General features: G+C 54.1%; 1 protein-coding gene across 4 annotated transcripts in view; it reads left to right on the forward strand.

The window, feature by feature from the left end:
* The first annotated feature begins 626 nt into the window (after positions 1 to 626).
* The window catches only part of PHF21B (PHD finger protein 21B), a 136688-nt gene continuing 113647 nt past the window's right edge, over positions 627 to 23667 (forward strand). For 2 of the 4 annotated variants that reach the window (XM_033233633.1, XM_033233635.1), the window contains exons 1-2: positions 627 to 1130; positions 2007 to 2072. In XM_033233633.1, the coding sequence (XP_033089524.1) occupies positions 1077 to 1130; positions 2007 to 2072 (120 nt within the window). In that variant the 5' untranslated portion in view covers positions 627 to 1076. Of the gene's footprint in view, positions 1131 to 1629; positions 1824 to 2006; positions 2073 to 23667 lie in introns of those variants that run through there. The other 2 variants (XM_033233636.1, XM_033233634.1) reach the window with 2 other exon arrangements.

A 23667-nucleotide genomic window follows, 5' to 3' on the forward strand; every position in this document is an offset into this window, starting at 1 on the left:
CCGGGCCTGTTTACGACTCTTAACAACAGTCTTAAAAAGTCCAGTGACATCTGTTGAGAGTTTAATTGTGAGTGTAAAAAAAAAAAAAAAAAAAATCATTAAAGGAAGAGCCAAGAGATCAATTTTCTTGCTGTTTAAACAACACGGAGGCCATCAGGCGGCGGGGGAATGTTGCGACGCGACTAATTTAATCTCCCAAGTCTCGGCGCTGGTATGGACAGGAGGGGTGGAAGAATTTAAATAAAATAGCAGAGGGAGGCGGAAGAGCGGGGAAAGGAGGGAGCCCAGAACCAGACAGAAGAGAAATGGAAACACGGACTCGCAGCCTCCCAGCGGAAAGTGTCCTGAACTCGGCGTTACACGGCGCAGGGGGTGAGGGCACCGCGTCCCCCGGGATGGACCTGGGGACAGAGAGAAAGACCCCGCGGTCGCCCCTCTCCGAGCGCCGGGCCCGAGCGGCCCCCGGAGCAGCCGAGCGTGCGTCTCTGTCCGCCGCCACTTTTGTTCTCCGCTCGGGGCTCCGGGCCGCGGCGTGGCGGCAGTGCGCAGGCGCGGGCGGGGCGGGGGCGGAGCGCAGCGGGCGGAGGGTCCCGGCACCGCCCCCCGCCGCCCCGGCCCGCTCCATCCGGGCACTGCCGAATTAGCATCGTGCCGAGGCACAACTTTGCCGAGACCCAGCGAGATCCAGGCGCGCGCGCTGGAGGAAATATAGTCCCTGCCGGCTGGAGGCTCGCGCGGGAGGCGGCGGCGGCTGGGCGGGCGCGCGCGGGGCTGCGCGGGGCTCCCGGCGCCGGGGGGCCATGCGCCGGGCCGCGCCGGCAGCCCGGGGACCCGGCGCAACTTGCCGGGCAGCCTGAGGAGTTGGGGCAGCCGCGGGCTCGGCGCCGCGGCGCCCGGAAGCCTTTCTTCCCCCTCGCCAGCCCCCTTCCCTTTCGGCCGTGGGGGAGGGGGCTCGTGTCCCCCCCACCGAGCCCGGAGGCCGCGTCCGCCCGCGCCCGCTCTGGCTTCCGCGAAGCCGCGCAACTTCCCGGGAGCCCGGGCCAAAGTGGGCGCAAAGTACTGCCCAAGTTGCCGGGATGGAGCTGCAGAGCCGGCCCGAGGCGCTCGCCGTGGAACTCGCGCGCCACCAGGTAGGTGGCCGGGGGCCGGGCTTGGGGCCTGGGACTGTGTTGTGGGGCCGGGGGTTGGGGGACCCGAGCCCATCGTCCTCTCTTCCCGGTCTCGGGATCTTCCAGGCTGGAGTTTGCCCCGGGGCGGGGGGTGAGGGAGTGAGCACACGTGCAGACCCCCTTCTGGGCTCCCCTTCGCCCGCCCCCTGCGCTGTCCTGCACGGTTTGGGGGATCGAGGGCTCGTGGGACCGAGCCTGGCGTCTTCTCTTAAGCGATGTAGGGTCTGCATGACTGGGAGGGTGCCTGGACGGGGCCCCTTCGTGAGCCGGCCCAGGGGAGGGGAGTGCGAACAGCCCCCCTTCCGTCCTCCCCTCGGGCCCCGCGCCCGGGGCGAACCTGCCGGGTGGGGGTAAGTAGTTTTGGCGATCGCTGCTGGCGAGTGGCGGCGTGGCGGCCGGAGCCTGAGCGGGGCTCGGCGTGCGCGTGTGTGTGTTGGGGAGATTAGGACGCGACTTGAATATTTATGAGCTTTGCTCGACACGGACTCGCCGTGTTTACTTGGCTCTTTGTTCCTCCCCCCTCCCCCGGCACACACTCACACTCACTCGCACACGCACCCCGGCCTGCAAACTTGCACGGCTCGGGGCGCGCCGCCGGGTGGCCTCGGCCCCCGCCCCGCCCCGCGAGCTGCCCCGATGAGGCGGCAGCCACAGGTAAGCGGCCCCGCGCGGCACTGCCCGGCCGCCGCGCGTGCGGGACGCGGCCCGGGAAACTTGGGGTACGCTGCGGCCGGCCCCGCTCGCGGGGCTCCGGGCGGGGGGTACCGCGGCCCGCGGGGCTGGGGCGCACCTGACCCCGGGCGGCCGGCTTGAGCCCGCTCCTCCGTGTTTCCGCAGAACGGCGACCTCAAGAAGCAGCTCCACGAAAGGCAGCCGCGGATCGCCGCGCTCAGCGACAAACAAGTAAGCGAGGGGATCGCGGGCCCCCCCGGGATGGGGCGGGAGGGTAGCCGGGCACTTTGGTGGCACCCTAAAAAGTGCCAGCCTGGGCGCCGCACGCTCAGACTCCCAGAGGGGTCTGCCTCCAGTTCTCAAAGTTCCCCACCCCTCCCCTTTCCTGGAAAGAAAGAGCCGGGTTCTCTGAGGCGGCGGGGAGAGCCGGCCCGGCGGGGGCCGAAGAGAGGAGCTCACTTAAAAGGCGGCGCGCGGCCCGGCGTCCATTTTGAGGTGGTGGACATGTTTTTGGAACGTGGCGATTTCTCCCGGCTCGGAGTCCCCCACTTTGCGCTGAGGCGGCGGTGGGGGCGGAGGGGGGCGGCCGTGGGGGCCTGGACACCAAACTCCTTGGAAGCGATTTCTGGGTTCCGTGGCAAACCTCGTTTTGAAATCGTTTCCTCGAGGCTCCCCCCGACCTTGCACTTCCCCAGCTTCACTTTTTATTCTTGGAACCTGACGCCAGCTCCCGGGGAACAAAAGAAAGGCGCCCCCGGGACCCCCCCAGTTCTGCTCCAACTTTGGGCTCTGGGCGTTAGGTGTAGTGGGGGACACCTGAGAAGCTCCCCCGCGGCGGGGGCGCGGCCGCCCACCCCCCTCCCGGCCCCCTCCGGGGAGGAAAAGTTGTCCATTGTGACTTAGTTGCGCTGAGCTCAGCGCTCGGGGTTTCAGTACCACGAACAGATGCCGCCGCCGGAGCCCGGCCGGCCGCGCGCCCCCGCCCCCTGGCTTCCGCCCCTCCCCCGCTGCCCCTCCCCCGCCGCGCCCCCTCCCCGCACTCGCACGCCCGCCCCTTCCCCGCGCAGCCCGGAGCCGAGAACTTTGAGCGGCGCAGCCAATGGCGCGCTGGGGGCACCGCGCTGGTGGGGATGGGGGCGGTGGCGCCCCTCCCTCCGCTGCCCCCTCCCTCCCTCCTTCCCTCCGCGCGCCCCGCCCCCGTCCGCGCCGCGCCCCCGGCCATCGATCGTGCTTCCTTCGGAATGCCGGCCGCAGCCGCCTGCGCCAAACTTGGACAGCTCTGGGCCCGCCCCCGCGCACCCCCGCCCGGGCCGGTCCCCGCTCTCCCACCCTAGCCCGGGCCGCCCCATCGGACGCCCCCTCCCCCGAGGGATTTTCTGTCGTAGGGGAGAGAAGTGGAAGAGGTTGGAGCGGCTGTCGGTGACCCTGGCGAAGGAGAATTCGGAGGCCGGGCGTTCGTGTCGAGTCTTTAAAGTTAAAAAGTGATGGGAGGGGGCGTGCGCGAGTGACGGGGGGGCCCGGGCTTGCTGAAAAGAAGATGGCAGTGCCGCGGGCCGGCGCCTGGTCTGGGCCGCCGGGCTGGACGGGCGGCTTGGGACTAATGCACTAACCCCTTTCTGTCGGAGCCGCGGCCCCCCCGCACCCGGCGGCGCGCCCCCGTCCGGGAGTGGAAGCTTCCATTCCCGCCGGAGGGGGGGCCCGGCGCGCGGCCCCGGCGAAGTCGTGGAGTTGGCGGGGGGAGGGGACCCAGGCCCGGCATTACCATTTTGATTGCTTTGATGCCATTTTTGGAGGGGGAGGGGTCGGAAGACCCTTTTCCGCAGAGCACAAAGCTGTTTAATCACTGTGTAGAATCAAATCAGATACTTTCTTTAAAAAAAAAAAAAATCCGCCGCCAGATCTGGTCCAGTGTGATAGCTGAGGGTTACTAAGCCCTTTTTTCACTGGCTAAAACGGCAAGTTGTTGACTCCGAGTAGAAGATTTAAAAGAGAGAGAGAGAAAAAAAATCCAGTAACCTAGGAGCTTTTATTGGAACAATGTCTCTTTATGTTTCTGCGTGGCAGTAGTTTTACTATTTGGAGTGACTCTTCTGAGCTTGGGTTTGATCATTTCTTCTGTATTGTAGGAACTATTTCAAGGCTGTTTAAATTTTTATGATGATAGTAAATGAGTCCCTATTTATTATCTGTCATGCCGGAATTTAGATAAGCCGAAAGAAACATCTGAAAATCCTGTTTGAAGGTTGCAGCAGCTTCGGGAAGGAGCTCTCCGACTCCGGGCTGCCTTTGCCTTTAAATTTGAACTCGGGGAAGGAGGCTTGCTTGCGAACTGACCTCCATCTTTTTGTGTATGTGAGTGTGTGTTTAAAAAGAAAGAAAACAAGGAAAACTTTTGTTCTCCGGCCTTTTAGAAATGTTTCCCTTTTAAATGCCTAAAAATAACATCGGGTAAGCAGCCAGGATTTGGCTGGCCCTTGGAACTTGTGTCTGTAACTGCAAAGGTGTTGTTTTTCCATTTTCCTTTGTGGCATTTTATATAACAAGGGCTCATAAAAGAGGGAGGGGAGGGGGCTGCAGCCGTGGTTCAGCATGCTAATAAAGCCGCCTTGTCTTTCCCGGGCTCTGCGTTGAAATCTTTCAGAGGTCACCTATGAAATGAGTTGGGTAGACTTAACATTTACTCCCCTCTCCCTCTCCTTGGGAGAGTTTGGTGGTGATTGGCAGCTAAGCTGGGGAATAGTCGATGAACAAGCGCTTTGGAGGTGACTCTAGGCTGAACTAGGGTTTTGAAGAGGCTCTGCTTGGTCACCCCAGAACCTGCCCAGAAGGGCTGAAATGGGGGAGTGGAGATGAAAAGGCAAGTGTGTCACAGTTTGTTTATTTAACTCAACAGAAAATTAAAGGCAGAATTCTTTGAGAGAGTTGCTTAGGGAAACGCTCATACTGTCTCCACCTCCAGAGATGTTTTCTGTGCTGGAACATCGGATACAAAGGTTAAGTTTCAATTAAAAGTGCACATGTGGATGATGAACTAGATAGTAAAATGAACAGATGACCCCATTATCCGGGCCTGTTAGCAGTACACCAGCAGCGGAATCCTGCCTTTCAGGGCCCAACATCAATTTCTCATTGATGCCCTTAGCACGACGTTTTTCTCAGTTACTTTAAGAAACATGGACAAGTGCGTAAAGGTGTTCAGAGGACTCATAGTGGTAGCTTATTGGTCAGAGTAGATAAATACCAATTTTCTGTGTAACTGTCTAGTTTTTGTCCTACCATTGGGGGACTAGAGAATAAACAGGAAGTGAGTTTTCATAGGACCTTGCTATTTGAAAATGAAGTTCATATTTTCCACTAAAAAAAAAAATGAGGCATAGGATAGTTGGTGAGAGCTGATGAGTTGTGGCCCGGCCCAGGCCAGCTAAGCTGCCTTCCCAGGTGTGGCTGCACCTCGCTGCTGAGCTGTGATTCGGATAGCAGAGGGCCCTCTTCTTTAACAAGATACGATGGTGTGAAGACTCCATTAGCTGCTCCAATGGTTTATGCCATGAGTTTGTAGCACATGCAGAGAGGCAGTAACGTTTTTATCTAAATTGTCAAGCAACAAGCCCTTCTGTGTAAATAACAGACCCAGCGTAAATACTGGGTGGGTGGGGGTCCCCTCTTTGGAGTTCCGAGTGCAGCATGTAGATACCACGTGTGAGCTGGCATCTCCAGACCTGAACTTAATGCAGGTTCAGCTTTACAGTGGGATTGGAAAGAGCCTTCTGTTTGAACCGCAGTCCATGCTGCTCTGGTGTCACGAGAAAGACCCCGGAGGTGAGCTTGGGACCATGTGCACTGTCCCAAGAGTCCATGGAGTTGATGAACTCTGGGTTCTGAGGGGCTGTCCCCGAGTGCAGCGGTAAAAATACGTTGTCTTGAAAGGTGTTGTGTGTGCGCCCAGCGCTGAGATGTGTCTTCATGATTTACCAGCTGTGTCCAGCACTGGGGATTCCACCTGAGAAGCAGCCACCGAACGAAGCTGGGGGGTTATCCACAGCCCCGCCCCACACTGTTTGCAGTCCTTTGGTACCAGGACTTTGTGTTTTCCAAACTCTCCTCCCAAGCTTACTCTCCTCCAGAAAGGTGCATTTTAATCTCTCTGACTTAAAGTGCCAGTTCTCATTGTTGAAACAGTATCATTATACATTGCAGAAAAAAATCAGTGCAACTCCAAAAGCTCCACACTTAATACTGCTAGGGGAAGATTGTGGGAATGGAACAACAAGGCCAAGCCTGATTTTACCCCTGGTTAGCCTGGCTACCACCTGTGTGGCCTTCATCCCCCACCTCTCACACCCACACCGTACCCCCTCCAGCCCCAACACACAGCTGGAGTTTCCTGGATCCCTCCATCCCTTCGTCGCCCTGGGCCCACCCACCGCCATCTCTTACCTGGAAGATAGTGATGGCCCCTTCACTGCATCTACTTAACAACAGTAACAAAACTGCTTTGTTGAGGTATATTTTCCATACACTCTTCACCTATTTGAAGTGTGCCAGTCAGTGGTTTTTAGTACATTCACAGATCTGTACAGCCTTCACTACCATCCATTTTAGAATATTTTTATCGCCTACCGAAGAAACCCTTGGCTGTCACTTCCCTTCTCCCCTTTCCCCCTTCCCCAGCTTTAAGCAACCACTAATCTACTCTGTCTCTAGAGTTGCCTGTTCTAGGCTTTCATGTGAATGGAATCATACTACGTATGTGTGTATATATGTATGTGTGTGTGTATATAAAATGATATATAGTATGATTATGTTATGTATATGGTATGATTCCACTTATATGAAATAGATACATTTACATCTTTTCGTGACTGGCCTGTTGCACTTAATGATTCAGGCTTCATGCAAGTTGTAGCACGTATCAGCATTTCACTAGCTTTTATGTCAGGACTTACCGCCGTGTAGAGAGAACTCATCTTGTCCAACCGTTCATCCACGAGTGGACGTTTGGCTTGTTTCCACCTTTTCCTGTTGTGAGTGGCGTGCTGTGTCTACTCTTTTGCCTATTGTGAGTGGCGTGCTGCATCTACTCTGGGCCCTTCCAGTACATTCTTCCCCAGAGTCAGTGTCTTAGAATGTGAATGAGGTCACAGTGCTCCCTGGCTCCCAACCTTACGGTGGCTTCCCCTTGCTCTTGGGATGAAACCCAGGGGCCTGCAGAGCCACAGGGATGGCCCTACCCACCTGCTCTGCCTCTGCCCCAGAAGCTCCGCCTCGCTCCTGCGGGGCAGCTACAGACACCTGGAGTGCTTTCCTGCCTCTGGGGCATTCTTAGCTTTGCTTGTGTAGATCTCCCTAGATCAGCTCCTGTGCTAGACTGTAAGCTGCCTGAGGGGTGCCTGCTGGGCTCCCTTCTGCCTATTCCCAGGGCAGTGATGGTGTGAAGATAGGCAATGATTTGTTAACTGTCCTAGGGGAGCCCCTAACCTGCAGTAGGCCTGGAGCAAAGGGAAGATTTTGAAATCATGTGTGTTGAAATGAGTGGACCCAGAGATAAATGAAACAAGCTCTCTGCCCTTGCAAACCTGACAAAAGAGTGAGGTGTGGAGAACAGTTTCAAGGAACTTCTGGAAAAGGGCTGTGAAAATCATGCTCCGGGAACACCTGCATCATTGCTGGCCTGGAAACTGAGGACAGCTTCCAGAAGGGGGTTGCCTGGGAGATGTGTCCATAAGGCCTCCTGGGGAGTGGACGGGCAGGGATGGCAGCCAAGCTTGTCAAGGCAAAATGGCCCCAGAGAAACCCACAGTGGGAGGTAAGGACGCTACTGAGTTTTCTGGCAGTAAAACCATGAATGAGGAGGAGAGAGAGGGCAGAGAAGGCCAGCTGGGGCAGTGTAAGGAGGGTGTCACATGCGGGGACAGAGGGCCTAGAGTTGATACCGTAGGCTCTTGCTGTGCCGAGTGGCTTCTGGGGCACGAGGCAGGAAGGTGTGTGTAGGAGTGCAGGGGTGCTGAGGGCAGGTCAGAAGGGAGGAACGCGAAGGATGCCTGGGCTCCCCAAGTGCATGAGATACTTAGGTGTTTGTCACCTGTGTGGGGAGCCTCTTGACAGGCCCCATTGTTGTGGGAAGCACGAGATTGGTGCTGGACCCAAAGCCCTGGGTGACCTGTACATAAACCGGCCTGTGAGGGTGGGGATTCCAGGTGACCCTCCCCCAGACTTCAGACTTCACCAGAGGTTCTTAGAGCCAAAGAATTAGTGGGGAACACTTCGGGAAGCCCCAGAAGGCAACTGAGTGGGTAACTCTGCTCGGTTGAAGAAGAGTGTGTGTGTGTGTGTGTGTGTGTGTGGTGTGTGTGTATGTACATAAATGCAATTTATAATTACATGTTTACCAGTTACATTTTTATTTCTATTGATTTAATTTTCTTGGCCACATGTGTATAATGACAAATATTTATGTATTGATATATGTCAATACAACATTATACATATAAAACCTGTGTAATGTGTATAAAATAGTTACCATTTTGTCTGTTACCAAAATGAGAGGAAGGACTTGTTTTTGAAGTCAGGAAAATAATTACCATTCTGCTGAAGTAAATTTTACTAAGGAAGGTGGTGATCAGCATTCTGTCATTTTGGTGACATTTAGGAGATAAAGAAGAATTCTGCTTTTTAAAGATTTTTATTAGAAAAGCAACACATGCTCATCGGGAAATGACAGTATAAGTTTGAATATCGTAAAATGCAGGTCTCACTTCTTCCTGCCCCACTGTATCCTTGGGCGAGAGCCACGGCCTCAAAGTGTGCCCATCAGAGGTGTTGGCAGATGCGTTTATGATGTTGGATAAACACTTTCTCACACAAGTCCATGCACCAGGCATCACTATTCCGAGACCTACTTTTCACACCAGACATAGTATTGTGGACGTCTCTTGGGAACAGCTCAGGTTAATTCCACGAATACGAAAGGAGTTTCCACCAGAAATAACTGGGGATATGGAAGTGGTGGTAGAGGGATATGTTGTGAGTGACGGTGACATCTCATTCTATAAGGCTCTACACTTGCCGAGGGCTTTCACTTGATATCTGCTCACAGCCCACAGCTGTTTTCACATGCAGTTGGGGAGGCAGGTGCGTCCATAGTCACCTCTCGAGGCTCAGTGAGGTATCTGTGTGAGGTGTCTGGCCACCAGGCTCACCCAGGGGGCAGATGGGACGATGTGCTGTGCTGGGGGGTGTGGGGACAGCTCCAGGGAGGTGACATGTGCACTGGTAGAGAAAGTGGTGGCAGATTGCACACTCGCTGCCATGGCTGGCTGTGGCACTGGCTTCAGTGCGCCTTCTCTGTCCTCCTTGATAGACGTCTTTTTATTTGATTGTCAGGATAATCCTGGGACTTGGGTCGGACTGGGCTGGTGAATCTTCAGGATGGATCAGAGGAGGGCAGCTTTCCGAGGTTGAGCCGCTTGGGACTGCCATGAATGGAATTGTCAACTCTGCCCCCTAGCCGGGGTGCCTCCGTGTCAGTCCCCTGCTCGTCTCCGGCTGGTCTCCCATGGTGTAGGGTATAAGGTGATGTAGCCAGAAGAGCAAAGGCCTCAAAGTCAGCCTATGGGTTCACGGCCCAGCTTCCTGCGTCTCAGCTGAGAACCTTGGGCAAGCCATTCTGCCTCTCTGAGCAAGCTCCGTTTGCCAGCTGTGAAGTGGGGATGGGAATAAGACCCACTCACCCGGTGATTGAGATGAAATCAGCAGATAGGAAAGTGCATTTAGATGCAACGTGAAGGTGTTAAATGTAGGTCTGTTCCTAGAGATGAGGGTTGATTTGAACCACAGGAACCACCCCCTGCCCCGCCCGGGCTCTGACCTGGGCACTTTTGTCTTGTTACGTGTCGCCATTGGAGGCGATCTTTCCGTGCGAGGGTGCCATGTGGCTTGTTGCCCCCATAAAGGTTGGCGATCACTCTGCTGACTCTGCCGCCTGCATCGGCCACTCCAAAGAGTCCGCTTTGATATCTTAGAATCTTAAAACACCTGCTGTCGGAACTGGACAACTGATTTCAATTAACTTTGAATTTTTTTCAATGAGATGACTCTGATAATAACTTTGGTAGTCCCATGATGCCTCATTAGAGCTGCTGGCTATGATGATTAGCCTTGTGATTTAGCAAGTTTTTCTTCCAATGCCTTTGTCTCTTCAGGAACCGAATCATGGGCTGTGTCTTTGATTTCACTTGTGTGAGCAGTGAACACACGAGGCTGCTACTCGCCCCATCTGCGGACACACCGCTGATCCTGAGGGCGCCACGCTCCTTCTTCAGCAGCTGAGGCTCTTGTGTGGGGCAGCATCTTGGTTAGGCTCTGGTCACCTCTAGGGGGTTAAGGAGCTTTGAGGGTGTCCGGTGGCCCAGCTTTGGAGGCTCTGCCCCCAGAATATCCTCCCGAGTGCTGTGTAGAAGGCTTTTAACTTTGTCTCCGAGAGGCACGTGACAAAGTGGTTTACAGTGCAGGCTTTAAAACTGGACAGACTGGAGTTCCAATCCCAGCTCCATCCTTTGCCGGCTCTTCCGCCTGGGGCAGGCTTTGCTGCTTTGGAGGCTCTGGTTCCGTAGTTATAAAAGGGGATTGATAACAGTTCATGGCCAGCCAGGTAGCAGAGTGCCTGGCGCTCGGTGAGCACTCAAGAAACAATTTCGAGAGGCCACAGGATTAGTGAGTGGTGCATTAAGCTCTGGGCCCACAGGAAGTTCTCACGCAGCGGGACTGAAGACGGGTTCTGACACGTCCTGGCTTTCCTGTGGGGCGCTGGCTCTGAGCAGGTGCCTTCTGGTTCTCTCTGTGGACTGGCTTGGCCCAGAGAGGTTGAGTGCCTTGTTGAGATCACGCAGCTGGTGAGTAGAGAAGCTGTGGTCCAGTTCTGGACCATTGGGTGCCCAGCTTCATGACCTTAACCCCAACACTGGCACGTACAGGGGGAGAAATGACAGGGTAATGGCACCAATATGAAAAGTGAGGTGTGGACTGTTACTCCAGGGCACACGGTCAGATAAAAATCAGCGGAGTTACGATGTTGGAGACGATCCCCAGCAAGTTAGTAGCCGTCCCGGTGACCGCGAGTGGAACTTTCGTTCCAAAGTAGAAGTCATGGAAGCTTCCTGAGGTCTGGGTCTGGGTCTGGTCCCTGCATCTCCCGGGAGCCTGGCTCTTGGCTTAGCACCAGGGAGTGTGTGGCTGGTCGGGGACTTGGCGAGGATTGCGGATTGCGGGATTGCGGGGTTGCGGATTGCGGGGTTGCGGGGTTGCGGGTTGCGGGATTGCGGGATTGCGGGGTTGCGGGGTTGCGGGGTTGCGGGGTTGCGGAGAGGAGTCTGCAGCGCAAAAGCCAAGCCCTTCGGAGCTGGGTGGTTTCCTCCTCCTCCCTCTCACTGGCTCGTGTGCTGCTCTCCTTTTTAGTATTATTGATGTTGTTATTTTATACTTGAAGGTGGAGACATCTCATTTTGAAATGGTCTCTGTTCTCTGAAGGAACAGATACGCTTTCTGAAGATTGTTCTGTGTTGTTTTTGGTGGTGACTTCCTGTTCAGTAGTAGCAATCCCAGTGTGAGGAGAAACTGCTGATGCAGCTTTGCTCAGGTTACAGTCCCTGACTGCCAAGAGCAGGCATCCCTTGGCAGCTCTGATGGGCTGTACTATATCGTTTTTTACTTTGGCTTGGCACTTGTGCTGGTCTTCTTAAAATATGGCAGAAAAGAGGGTATCCATGGGAGATTTTTATTTTTTTGCCCAGGGTTGAGTCAAACCCTCATTCTGAAGAGGGATGCGAGGGGCGGGCCGGGCTGGGTCCTGGTCTCAAAGTGGGGTGTTGCAGCCCCTCTGGCAGCGATGTCCCGGGGACGAATGGGGCGAGCATTGTACGCATTGGGCACGATTCCTGAGGCGCAGCCAGGAAATGAGTAGAGAGCGCTGTTGTCAGTACTACTGTATTAGCAATAATGGAAGAAACAGAAAGCCAGCAGGACCCCAGAAACATTATTGCTGTTGAAAAGCAGGGAGGCATCTGTGGCTTTTGGTTGATACAGAAACCTCTGAGTTGCTTTTGGTCTTTGGACGGGTGTGCGCAGACCTGGGGTCGGCCCCTGACTTGGGAGTCTGTTGAAATTGAGGGGACGTGCCCCCTGCCGTGGCCTGATGGCTTATGGCTGAAGCTAAAAGCATAGAATGTGAGAACTAAGGGGAGCACCTCGGCCAAGCCCCTCATCTTACCCGAGGGAAACTGAGGCCCCAGTGGGGATTGGGGATTGCACCCAGGAATCAGATTGAGCCCGTGACTCTAGGTGTTCTGATCACTGCGCTTCGCCCATGCAAGAAACCTGTTGTGTTTGTTTTCACAGTTAGATTCTCTTCACCAGAGTTTTCTTTCTGAAGCCGCTGGCCCCAGAGGGCAGCCTGTGCGTGAGAGTTGCTGGGTCCTGCACGGATGACCTTATGTGTGGACAATAGGACTGCCAAGAAGGGACCCTCAGGGCACCCAGATGTTTTGAGAACGGTTGCTAGACTCTCCAAGTAGTTGACTTCTGAATTGCCTAAGCAAGAGACAGGCAGCTTTGGCAGGGCACAGTGTGTTCCAGAATGGTCCATGCGATGAAACTTACTAAATCAGATTGGCTGCAGATCTGCAGGTGTGGGTAAGTTTCTTCACCTTCTGTGTCCCTGGAGAATCAGGAGTCCCTGCAGCCGTCACCTAACCCAAGTTTGCATATTTCTGTTTTCAGAGTCTACATTTGAGGGTAGGGGTCAACTGTGGGCTTGTTAGGGAAGAGATATTCCCCAGAATAGGAAAGGAGCTGAGAGATGGTGATTTGGAAGGGCGGGCCTCTTGAGTGGAGGCAGCGGTTGTGGAGGCAGCAGTTATGCGAAGCGGCAGCAGAGGGGTCTGTTGGGACCTCCCTGAGGGGACAGCCTGCAGGCTGCCCCTGGGTGAAGCTGTAGTCAATTTGGGGAGAGGCTTTTTACCCCTGGAAAAAGAAAATGGCTGGAATGAGGCAGGAGAGGAGGGGAAGGGAGAGAGAGAGGGAGAAGTGTCTCTCTTTGATGTCATTCAGGCGGAAAGCCAATCTGCACATGTAAATGAACTTGAAAATGTAATTAAAAATATATACATATTAGAGACTGTGATCCAGAATTTAATGTGAGATGCAGCTCACAAAGTGACAGGTAGCATTTCCTACAATCAGCGATACTGAGTCTTGGCTGTGATTAATGTGTCTCAGTGGTAATAAATGCACCACAGATAAATGCAGGAATTATTTGTTAAACTCCAGGTTGACAGCCCCATTGAATGCAAAGCTCTGTTTGCCCACATTGCCCACGCCCACCTCCTGCAGCCAATGCAGGAAGGTCCCCCCAAGAGCCCGGAAGGAGAGGTGACAGAGCAGTTATTGGGGCCATCGTGGACTGAGGCCAGAGCCCTCGAGGTCATTCCAGCCATGGGCATGGGGAAGTGGCAGAAGTGGGCACCTCACGGGAAAGCCGCCAGGAGCCACCTGTGGCTGCCGTCTCCAAGTAGGAGCTGGGACTCGGTGGCCAGGACCTTCAGCGTAAGGGACTGGAAAGGATGAGGGTAGTGGAGCTGTCTGTGTCTGAAGCCTTTTTGGGTATTCTCCGGGGTGTGACCAGATCAGGATGCTCAGCTGGGAGGGCCCCGCACCAGGCTCGTGAGCAGTGGGCAGAATAGGTCCTTGTGGTGCTCACAGAGTCGGCGGGGAGACAGGTGATCGATGAGAAACACAATGCATGACATATATGACATATGGAGTGGGTCGGAAGGTTGCAGGTGTTCTGGTGAAAAGTAGAGCAGAGGAAGGGGTATGCACATGTGTGTGTGTGTGTGCGTGTGTGCACACGTCTGTGTATGCTTGTGTGCGTCTGCGTGTATGCACGCGTGTGTATCCGTGTGTGCGTGTGGGTGTGTGTGTGCGCATGTGTGCATGCATGTGTATATGTGTGCATGTGTGTATGCATGTATGCATGTGTGTGTGTATAGGACAGTTGGCAGCTTTCGAGAGTGGTCTGGAGGGGATCAGAGAGTCAAATGGGGTGGGGACTGTTCCTCTCAGTGTGACTGACCTCAGCCTTTGAATCACCACCTGCTGAGTGTTTGAGAGGGAGCACCCCTTTCATGGGGCAGACTGTTGACCACAGATTGGAAGTTAGGTGAAGGCTGATTTCTGCCCTCAATCTGCAGGAATTCCCTGATGATAAGAGCTGTCTGGACTAGAACTGGTTGTTTAAGGCCTTCGTCTGCCAAACCACCTCTCAATCAGTGAAGGAGAAGAGGCACCAACCAGCAGTTGTGCGGGGAAGCCTGGCTGATGCTCCCTGACTCTGAGATTCTGTGATTCAGAAATCTTGAGACTCATCAGGGACTCTGTCGCTGTGTAATTACAACCTGAGGCTCCCGACCTTGGCAGGGATGGCAGACACCAAAGCTGTGGGCCGGCGAGTGGTCCTGCCGAGGGCTGAGCATTGAAGAGACCGAGCCCCTCAGCTGGGGGCAGCATGGCCCAGCACCCCCTGTTGTCATGTGGCATGGGCCCTGTGCCGCCGGCTCCTTGGATTTTTCAAGAGAAGCCAGAAATGAAGTGTGATGTTTGGAAGTAGGCAGTGAATGACAGCCTTTCCACATATCCCCGGACAGAAGGGATGCCCCTGCAGATCGAGGTGACCGTCGCCTCCGCGACCATCTTTGAGCCTCTTGCCATGTCCCCTCCGCTGTGCCCCCAACACCTGGCTCCTTCGTCTGCATTGTCTGGGCCCCGGCGGAGGTGGGCAGTCACCCTGACCTCAGGGACAGTCTGTCTTTCCCTTGGATAGCCCTGTCACACGGCAGCGGTGGTGGTGGGGGTGGGGGTGTCATCTAGTAATTTCTTCCCTCCCTCATCTCTGTCGCCACTCAACATCTCGCGAGGTGCCGACAAACCGAGTGCTGAATGCAGTGACTGAGTCAGACTCAACCCATTGAGATTCTAGAACCTTAGCATCTCAAAATGCAAAGAGTCTGTGTTGGTGAGTCCTGAGATTCGAGACCTTGGTTCTACAACGATCCAAGCTCCCAAGGTTTAGCGACTCTGCAGTCCCAGAGTGAGCCCCAAACTCCTGGAAGGGAAGGAGCCGATCACACCACCAGAGTGCCTCGGGGCTCCTCAAGGGTGTGTATCTCTCATTTAGATAAGTAAGTGGAACACAAATGCATTTCTGTAAATAGACTCGTCCGCCAGCCCCCCACATGCTCCAGCCCCAGCCACTGCCTCGTTGGAGTTATTTTATTAACGTGTTCTGCTGAGTGGACTTGAATGGGGAACGCGGCTTCTCATATTGTGGATCTAATTATAAGCACGAGGGACGGTACCAAAGAAGCGGCTTTGAAGGGAGAAGAGTCTGGCAGCTTGGTTGAAAGTGTCCTTTAATGAACTTCTGTGGCACTTGTATCTTAGCAACACATTTTATTACATCCTGGTGCAGCTGGACTTGCTATACAGTAATTCATTCCCCCTACACCTCCCCCCGCCAACCTTGGCGACTGGAGGGAGGGATGTGCCCACCCGCTTCCCCAAGGCAGTGTTTGCACCTCTGCTGCTTTGTTTAGTTGATGAAAAAGGCAAACACAGCTCTGAGAGCCGGGGACCTGGCTGGGGACCTGGCGGGGGACCTGGCTGGCTGAGTAGAGTGTATGAGCTGGGCTGGAGGGGTTGGGCGGTGGGCGGCCTCTCAGCCTGACCTGCTACGAGTTCAGATGCCACCACTGCAGGCTGCCGTGCAGGTCTGCTGATTCTCGCCCTGGCGCTCCCCAAGTTTGGGTATTTTTATCTGGACTTCTTTCCCATAATGACACTAATTTGGATACTGCGGAAGTGGGGACATTGGCACATCTTTCATCGCAATCAGCAGCCTGTATGTAAGTGGGGGTGGGGGAGTGTTGCTGAGACAAAGTGGGCGCCAGGGGAGGGGAAAGTGGGTCCGAAGCTCTGGGCCAGGCTGCCCCGTCCGGCCGGGCTCAGCTGCGTGTGAGCCCAGGGGTTGCGGCTGGTTACTTTTCTCTGTGAGCCTTAGCTTTCTTCTCTGATGCGTGAGTGTCCTGTGGCCGCCGTAACTGATCCTCACAAGCTGGGCAGCGTAAAACAGCAGAATTCATTCTCTCACTGTTCTGGAGGCCAGAAGTCTGAAAGGAAGGTGTCAGCAGGGCCATATTCCGTCCGGAGGCTTGAGGGGAGGCCCCTCTCTTGCTTGTGCCAGCCCCTGGCGGCTCCTGGCAGTCCTTGGCTTGAAGACAGCCCTCCAGTCTCTGCCTCCGTCTATACCTGGCTCTCTTAACCCCGGGGCCTGTCTGGGAGTCTTATAATTCGCCAGTCATGGGATTTGGGGTTCACTCTAAGGCACAATGACCAGCTTCAGCTAACTAATTACATCTGTAATGACCCTATTGCCAAATAAGGTCATGTTCCAAGGTTCCAGAGGGATCTGAATTTGGGGGGACACCCTCCAACCCAGTACCTCCGCCAGCTGAAGCTAGTCCTGCCTACCTCAGATGCAGGTTGCGGGGATGTCCCGGGCTGACCCCGCATCAGGTGCCTTTGGCCCAGTACATGGGTCCACTCCCTGTCCTTCTCTCACAACCAGGAGCTGAGATGGACAGACTGTGAACCCGTACTCCATCCCGAGCGGTGGGATGGCAGGATCTTCTGAAACTGTGACCGGGCAGGTGGTTTGAATATTTGAAATCAGGACCATCTCAGAAAAGCTGAGGTGCATCATTTACTCTAGTTTGTGACTCTTCACAGGCAGAAGGTTTGACATTAGGTTGTGTGTGTAGTTTTGAAAACCAGCCAGCTGAGAGTTTCACCCTGATTTGTTTTCATCCAGTGGCGAGGAAAGGATGCTTTAGAAGCACAGTGGACCTGATAGGGATGCGCGTTCTCCTGGGTGCACACACAGCTTCCTTGGTGCTGTTTGGCCTGCAGGAAAGTGGAGAGTCCCAGTTGCTCGTCTCCACGAGCCTCGATTTTTCTTATCTGTAAAGTGGCTAAAATGAAGGCCCCTGTCTCCAAGACCTGTGGTGGGGATTAACTGCCTTGAGGAGAAGCATGTGCGTAAACTGCACCTTGCCGTGTGTGTGTGGGTGGTTCTGGACTCGCTGTTCTTGGCTGTGGCCTATTCTCCGGTTGACCGGGAGGCTGGGGTCTGTTTCAGCCTCCCCATCATCTGGGCTGTGGGAGAGCCCTTGGGTATGGGAGGATGGAGCTGGTACCGCTGTGGTGCGTGAGTGTGGACAGGCCTCTGCTGCCTTCACTTTCAACAACACGGAGGCCTGCCATGATCCGCCTTTTACCGGAGAGGACACTGAGGCTGCAGGGTGTGCTGGCTCACCTGAGGGCTGGTCTCTGAAGCTGGAGTGTGAACCGGCTTGGTCTGGGTCCCGTGTCCCTGTGTTGTGTATATGTTAAACTGTATACCAGCCAGAATGGAGCCCAGCCCGCCCAGCCAGCAAGTCCTGCCAGGGATCCCAGCCAGCTGCCGGCCCCACCCCGAGATGCCACACATGGATGTGTCTTTTCAGGTTTACGTGGCTCCTGCCTGGACCTGATGCCTTGCGGTCCCCAGCATCTCAGGGAGTGGCAGAGTGGAGTTATCCCTTCTGACCAAGTGTGAGGACGCAGAGTCCTGTGCCCTGTTGGACTTGGTGGATTTGGGTAAAGCTCAGATCTTTCTGAGTCAGTCTGCATCTGTAAAATGGGGACGAGGCTCTACTGCCTGCTTTAGAGCGGGGTTGCAAGGCTGAAATGAAGAGAACCAGGGAGACCTGGGATGAGGCCAACAGGATCGTGTGAGCAGGGCGGGTAGGGTCCCAAGAGCCTGTCTGTGGGGTCATCGTCAGATCGCCACTCTTGTCCTCCTGTTCCCCACCCCACCACGTCACTCATTCTTATGCCTACCATGTGCTGGGTGCTTTACACGTTGTTCGGTCCACAGAAAGTGGGGCTGGAGCTCTTCCGTGGAGGGTGGCGGCCAAAAGCCAGAGCCGGCCTCAGGCTGAGTTGGTGGGGACCCTGGCTCTGCCGCCCACACGTGCACATGTAGAGATTCAATCCCGCATGTGGAAGACACATATCGCCTCTGCTCCTGCCTCTTAGGTGTGTTCCAAGGTTTGATGTGACATGCTCGGCAGTCGCCTGCTGTGCTTGGCATCAGCCAGCAGTGGAGCAGGACTTGGAAGGCCGGCCTGGGACACTGGCTGGTGGCTCAGGTAGCCCTGACACCATTCTCAGTGACTTGCTCCGGTTGCTCTGGCATTGAGTGCGTCCACGCTGCGGTGCAGCCACAGCACCGCGTCCCTGTCAGTTCCTCCCGTGCATTTCATCGCCCAGCATCCCTGGGCAGTGGCAGCCTCTGCAAAGTGGCTTCAAGGGGGCTCTGTTCAAACACTCCAAGGGTCTTCCCCTGGCAGGGGCATGAATGGTGCTTTCTGCAACTTCAGAGAGCGTGGAGAGAAGGGATTAACACAGAACTGAGTTTCTGCTGAACTTAGAGAACTTCTAAGAATGCACTGAGAGAACAGTCTGCCCTTGAGGCAGTGCGCTCCCTGTCACTTATGTTGGTCAAGATAAGGGATGTGGCCGGTCATGGTGTCTCACGCCTGTAATCCCAGCACTTTGGGAGGCCGAGGCGGGTGGATCATGAGATCAGAAGATCGAGACCATCCTGGCTAACACGGTGAAACCCGTCTCTACTAAAAATACAAAAAATTAGCCAGGTGTGGTGGCAGGTGCCTGTATTTCCAGCTACTCGGGAGGCTGAGGCAGGAGAATCACTTGAATCCGGGAGGCGGCGGTTGCAGTGAGCCGAGATCGTGCCACTGCACTGCAGCCTGGGCGACAGAGCGAGACTCCGTCTCAAAAAAAAGGAGAAGGGACGTTTGCATCTGGGGTGAGACCTGGCCAAGTGTGCTCCCCCCATGTCCGAGTCTGGTTTCTTTAATGCCCCCAAATAGTTCATCTTGTGACCCAGCCAACAGCTTCATTAAAAAAGCTGTTTCTTAGGTTACACAGTTGACTCATTTACTAAATGTGTTTTTGGAGGAGACCAGAGAAAGCGAAGACAAGAGTTCTCAGCAGCCCCTTCCCCCTCTACAGCCAGCGAAGGCAGCCATTGTCCCCCATGTCCCCAGATGAGTCCTGCTTATGGGGCTGGATGGACCAGTGGAGCTGAGAGTCAGGTCTGGCCCGCAGGCCAGTGGAGGGAGGCCAACCGGACACAAAACAGAGGTGGAGACAGTGGCCTCCACAGGAGCCCCCCAGCTGGGCACAGGGTGACCACCCCAAGGTCCCCTGAACTCTGTAAGAGGTCCCCAAGGTCCTCTGCATGGACTGACCCTCCATGGATGTCCTGTCCCCACAGAGAGGACCACAGCATCACTCGCCATCTGGGGGACGCCAGGCCCGTCCCTGTTCTCAGCCTTTCCTTGGGTCTCCTGGGCCGAGGCCGTGTGAGCCTCTGCCTCCTTCCCTGGGGGAGGACGCTCAGTGGGATCGTCTGTCGCAAGTCCACCTGTCGTCTTGGTTGTTTTGTGTTCCATTTGGCTGACGTCACTGAAGAAGGAACCACTGCACACTGTGGGTTTTCCAGGCACCGGAAATCCCTTCCCCTTTGCACGGATCCAGCACCTGGGAGGTGGGAGATTTGTGCCGCACGGTGGAGTGGCCAGGCTGCCTTTTCTTTTACCCATTTTAGGAAATTCTTACTAATGTGCACATCAAGCTTTTTTACCTTCTCGAAGAGGGTTTCCTCATTTGAACTTGATCCCCTTGGTGCACAAATGCTAAAATTGCGACTGTTAATGACTGAAGGATGCCCTAACCTAGATTAAAGCCCAGGTTGCATTTCTCTGGACGGTTTTGGAGACTGCCCTGCCCGATGTGGATGGGACCCTCGTGGCAGCTCGGGAAGGTGGATGGGGCGGGGCTTTGATTCCAGCCTCATGGGCCTGGGCATGGAGGAGCCGAGGCAGCAGGGCCCACTGTTGATGACTACACCTTCCAAGGTAGTTCAGGGCTCCCCCTGTCCACGCAGTTAGCACCTCCTGCCTTTTTTCCTCGGTCACACTCCTGGCTTTATTAAATAACATTGATCCAAATTTTTATTGCGGTAAAATGGATATAACATAGAACTTACCATCTTCACAGTTTTTAAGTGCCCAGTTGAGCAACATTAGATACAGTCACACTGTGTAGTCATCACCACCATCCATCTCCAGAATTTCCTCATCTTCCCAAACTGAAATTTGGTACCCATTAAACAATTATCCTATTCCCTTCTCCCCCAGCTCCTGGCAGCCGTCATTCTACTTATGTAAGTGGAATCACAGAGTATCTATCTTTGTGCAACTGGCTTTTTTCACTTAGCGTAATATACTGAATTTATCTTTTTGCCACTGGCTTTTTTCACTTAGCAGAATATCCTGTTACTTAGCATAATTCACGCAGGTTGTAGCTCGCGTCAGAACTTCCTTCCTTTTTCAGGCTGTGCAATATTCCACTGCTTGCATGTACTCCATGCTGTTTATCCATTCGTCCATCAGTGCATGTTTGCGTTGTTTCCGCCCCTCGGCTGTTGTGAATAAAGTTCTTAGGAACTTGGGTGTGCAAATATGTTTGAGTCCCTGCTTTCTGTTCATTTGGGTATCTATGCGGAAGTGGAATTGATGGATGGGCCTTGTGCTTTGCTTCCTGGGCAAATCCTCAGTGGCGAGAAGCCTGAAGGGTTGCCTGTGTCATCCTCTGGGGACATAGTCCAAGGGTGACCGTGTTCCATCAGACCTGTGTCCATGACTGTGGGAGCCATGGTTTTGACATCACATCCTGCCAGGGAATTTGAGTGCCTCTCTGCTGACTTCCCCCAGCCCGATAGGCCTCTGTCCAGGGGACATGGGCACGGGTGGAAGTGGAGGCTGCGGCAGCATTCATGGAGCCCACTGGCCCCTTCGGTGTGCACTTTACGAAGGGCATGCCTGTGCTCGAAAGGAATTCTCCCGCTAGAGATTTGCATTGGCATTAAACACATGGACATCTAAAAATGTAGCTCACGGCTGGGCATGGTGGCTCACGCCTGTAATTCCAGTACTTTGGGAGGCCAAGGCAGGTGGATCACCTGAGGTCGGGAGTTTGAGACCAGCCTGGCCAACGTGGTGAAACCCGTTTCTACTAAAAATACAAAAATTAGCCTGGTGTGGTGGTATACGCCTGTAATCCCAGCTGCTCGGGAGGCTGAGGCACGAGAATCGCTTGAACCCGGGATGCGGAGGTTGCGTGAGCCGAGATCGCACTACTGCACTCCAGCCTGGGTGACAGAGTGAGACTCTGTCTCAAAAAAAAAAAAAAAACAAAGTCCAGTTCTGTTGGCTTGTGTAGACTTTATATTATTATTATTATTATTATTATTTTTTTTTTTTTTTTTTGAGACGGAGTCTCGCTCTGTCGCCCGGGCTGGAGTGCAGTGGCCGGATCTCAGCTCACTGCAAGCTCCACCTCCTGGGTTCATGCCATTCTCCTGCCTCAGCCTCCCGAGTAGCTAGGACTACAGGCACCCGCCACCTCGCCCAGTTTTTTTGTATTTTTTAGTAGAGACGGGGTTTCACCATGTTAGCCTGGATGGTCTCGATCTCCTGACCTCATGATCCGCCCGTCTCGGCCTCCCAAAGTGCTGAGATTACAGGCTTGAGCCACCGTGCCTGGCCCGACTTTATATTATTATAGTGATTTGTTTTTTTTCTCTCTCAGGATGATTAGTCAGCAAGGGACCAATTCCCTCGTTCCTCATTCATTAACAATAACTAACGTTTGTATAGCAGCATCTCAGAGTACTGGATATGGGTATTGCCACTTAACATTAGCCCATTGGATTCACATTTCATGGGTTTAAAAAGCGAGGTTTGGGGGCTGGTGGGCCTTTTCCATGGCACCCACAAATAAAATCCAGCATTTTCTTTGGAGGAGGCCATGCTGAGATTGGAGGCAGCCTCCTGGAGCCTGCCTCATCACTCGCACACCACTGCCACTTCCAGCTTGTTCTTTGAATCCGGGGTTTGAGAAACGTTCATGTCCCCTGAGGTCTCCCGACCAGCCTGCTTTATCTGTGGCCCTTCAGACTACGGTCCTGTGATCCGCCAGCCTGCCCTGGGCTGCGGAGAGTTAAGCAGCCAAGGCCTGAACGCTGTGCCCTCCCCAAAGTACATACCTTGAAACCTCACCCCGAGGTGATGGTATTAGGAGGTGGGGCCTTGGGAGGTGATTAGGTCCCAAGGGCTACACCCTCATAAGTAAGATTAGTGCCCTTATAAAAGAGGCTGAGGGTGTCTGTCTGCCTTCGTGAGCACATAGCAGCCAGGCACCATCTTGGAAGCAGAGAGCAGCCCTCACCGGACACTGCATCTGCTGGTGCCCTCCACATGGACTTCCTAGCCTCCAGAACTGTGAGCAGTAGACTCCTGTTTGTAAATTACCCCATCTAATCTTTTGATGTAGCAGCTCCAAAATGACCACAGCATATGCCATTGCTAAACTTCCGCAGTACTCTTCTCTCGATGTGCAGGGAAAAAACACAACCTGCAGACCTTTCTCAAACTTTTTTTTTCCCTGGCATTCATATTTCCTCAACCTTTGGTTCTCAGGTTCTAGCAGAGGATAAAATGACATAATAGGCATCAGACGAAAGTTTACAGTTGATTATGACTGTTTTGAAGACTTTGGTGAACTTCTAGTTATTTTTTTCACATGTAGCTAAATGAAGTTATATTTTTTTCTTCCTTTCCTTTCCCTTTTTCCTTTCCCTTTCCTTCTGACAGGGTCTTGCTCTGTCACCCAGGCTGGAGTACATGCAGTGGCATGATCTTAGCTCACTGCAGCCTTGATCTCCAGGGCTCAAGCAATCCTCCCACCTCAGCCTCCTGAGTAGCTAGGACCACAGGCCCATGCTACCACACTCGTCTAATGTTTTTTTGCAGAGACGAGGTCTCACTATGATGCCCAGGTCGTAATCTTCAACTCCTGGGCTCAAGCTATTCTCCTGCCTCAGCCTCCCAAAGTGCTGGGATTACAGGTGTAGGTGAGCCACCATGCCTGGCTTGGAGGTGATATTTTCTATAGTAAAGTTTTTCCTTGATTGTATCATGGGATTAAATATTAGTTTATGGTATTCTGCAAAGATGCTATCCCTTGGCTCTGCTTCCTAAGTAAGTTTGACAAATGCTGACCAAATACTCCAGGGATTCCCTGTTAGTCATTCTTACTGGTTGAGTTCTTTGTGTGACGGGGAGTTCACTATCTCCAAAGCAAGTCCACTCCAGGCCTGAACACCGTGGATCTTAAGAGTGGCCCACCTTGTTTTGGGATCCGTCAGTTCCTGTTCTTCCATCCATCTACCCACCTGCTGGGGGAGACCTTTATAATCTATGCCCTGATAGTCAATGAGGGGTGAAGCGTGAGATAGAGAGGAGAAGGAGGGGTGGGGGAGAGGAGAGGAGAGAGAAAGAGAGGAGACGAGAGAATGTTGGGGGCTCCATGGATTTAAGAACCGTAAACCTCAATGCCTGCCCTCAAAGGGTTCCTTGTCACCATGAGGAACAGCTGGGGTCCCGATGTAATGACCATAGGTGGTGGCTGCCAGTGCTCTGGGTGCTCAAAGGACCATGGTATTTCTTGCTCTGAGCTCTAACCCTGTGCACAGCCTCCCCAACTTCACCTCTCAGGTCCCACGTTGGACCCTTGTTAGTTTCGT

The sequence above is a fragment of the Trachypithecus francoisi genome, unplaced genomic scaffold (genome assembly GCF_009764315.1).
Source record: "Trachypithecus francoisi isolate TF-2019V2 unplaced genomic scaffold, Tfra_2.0 Lachesis_group14, whole genome shotgun sequence".
In the NCBI taxonomy this organism is placed as follows: domain Eukaryota; kingdom Metazoa; phylum Chordata; class Mammalia; order Primates; family Cercopithecidae; genus Trachypithecus; species Trachypithecus francoisi.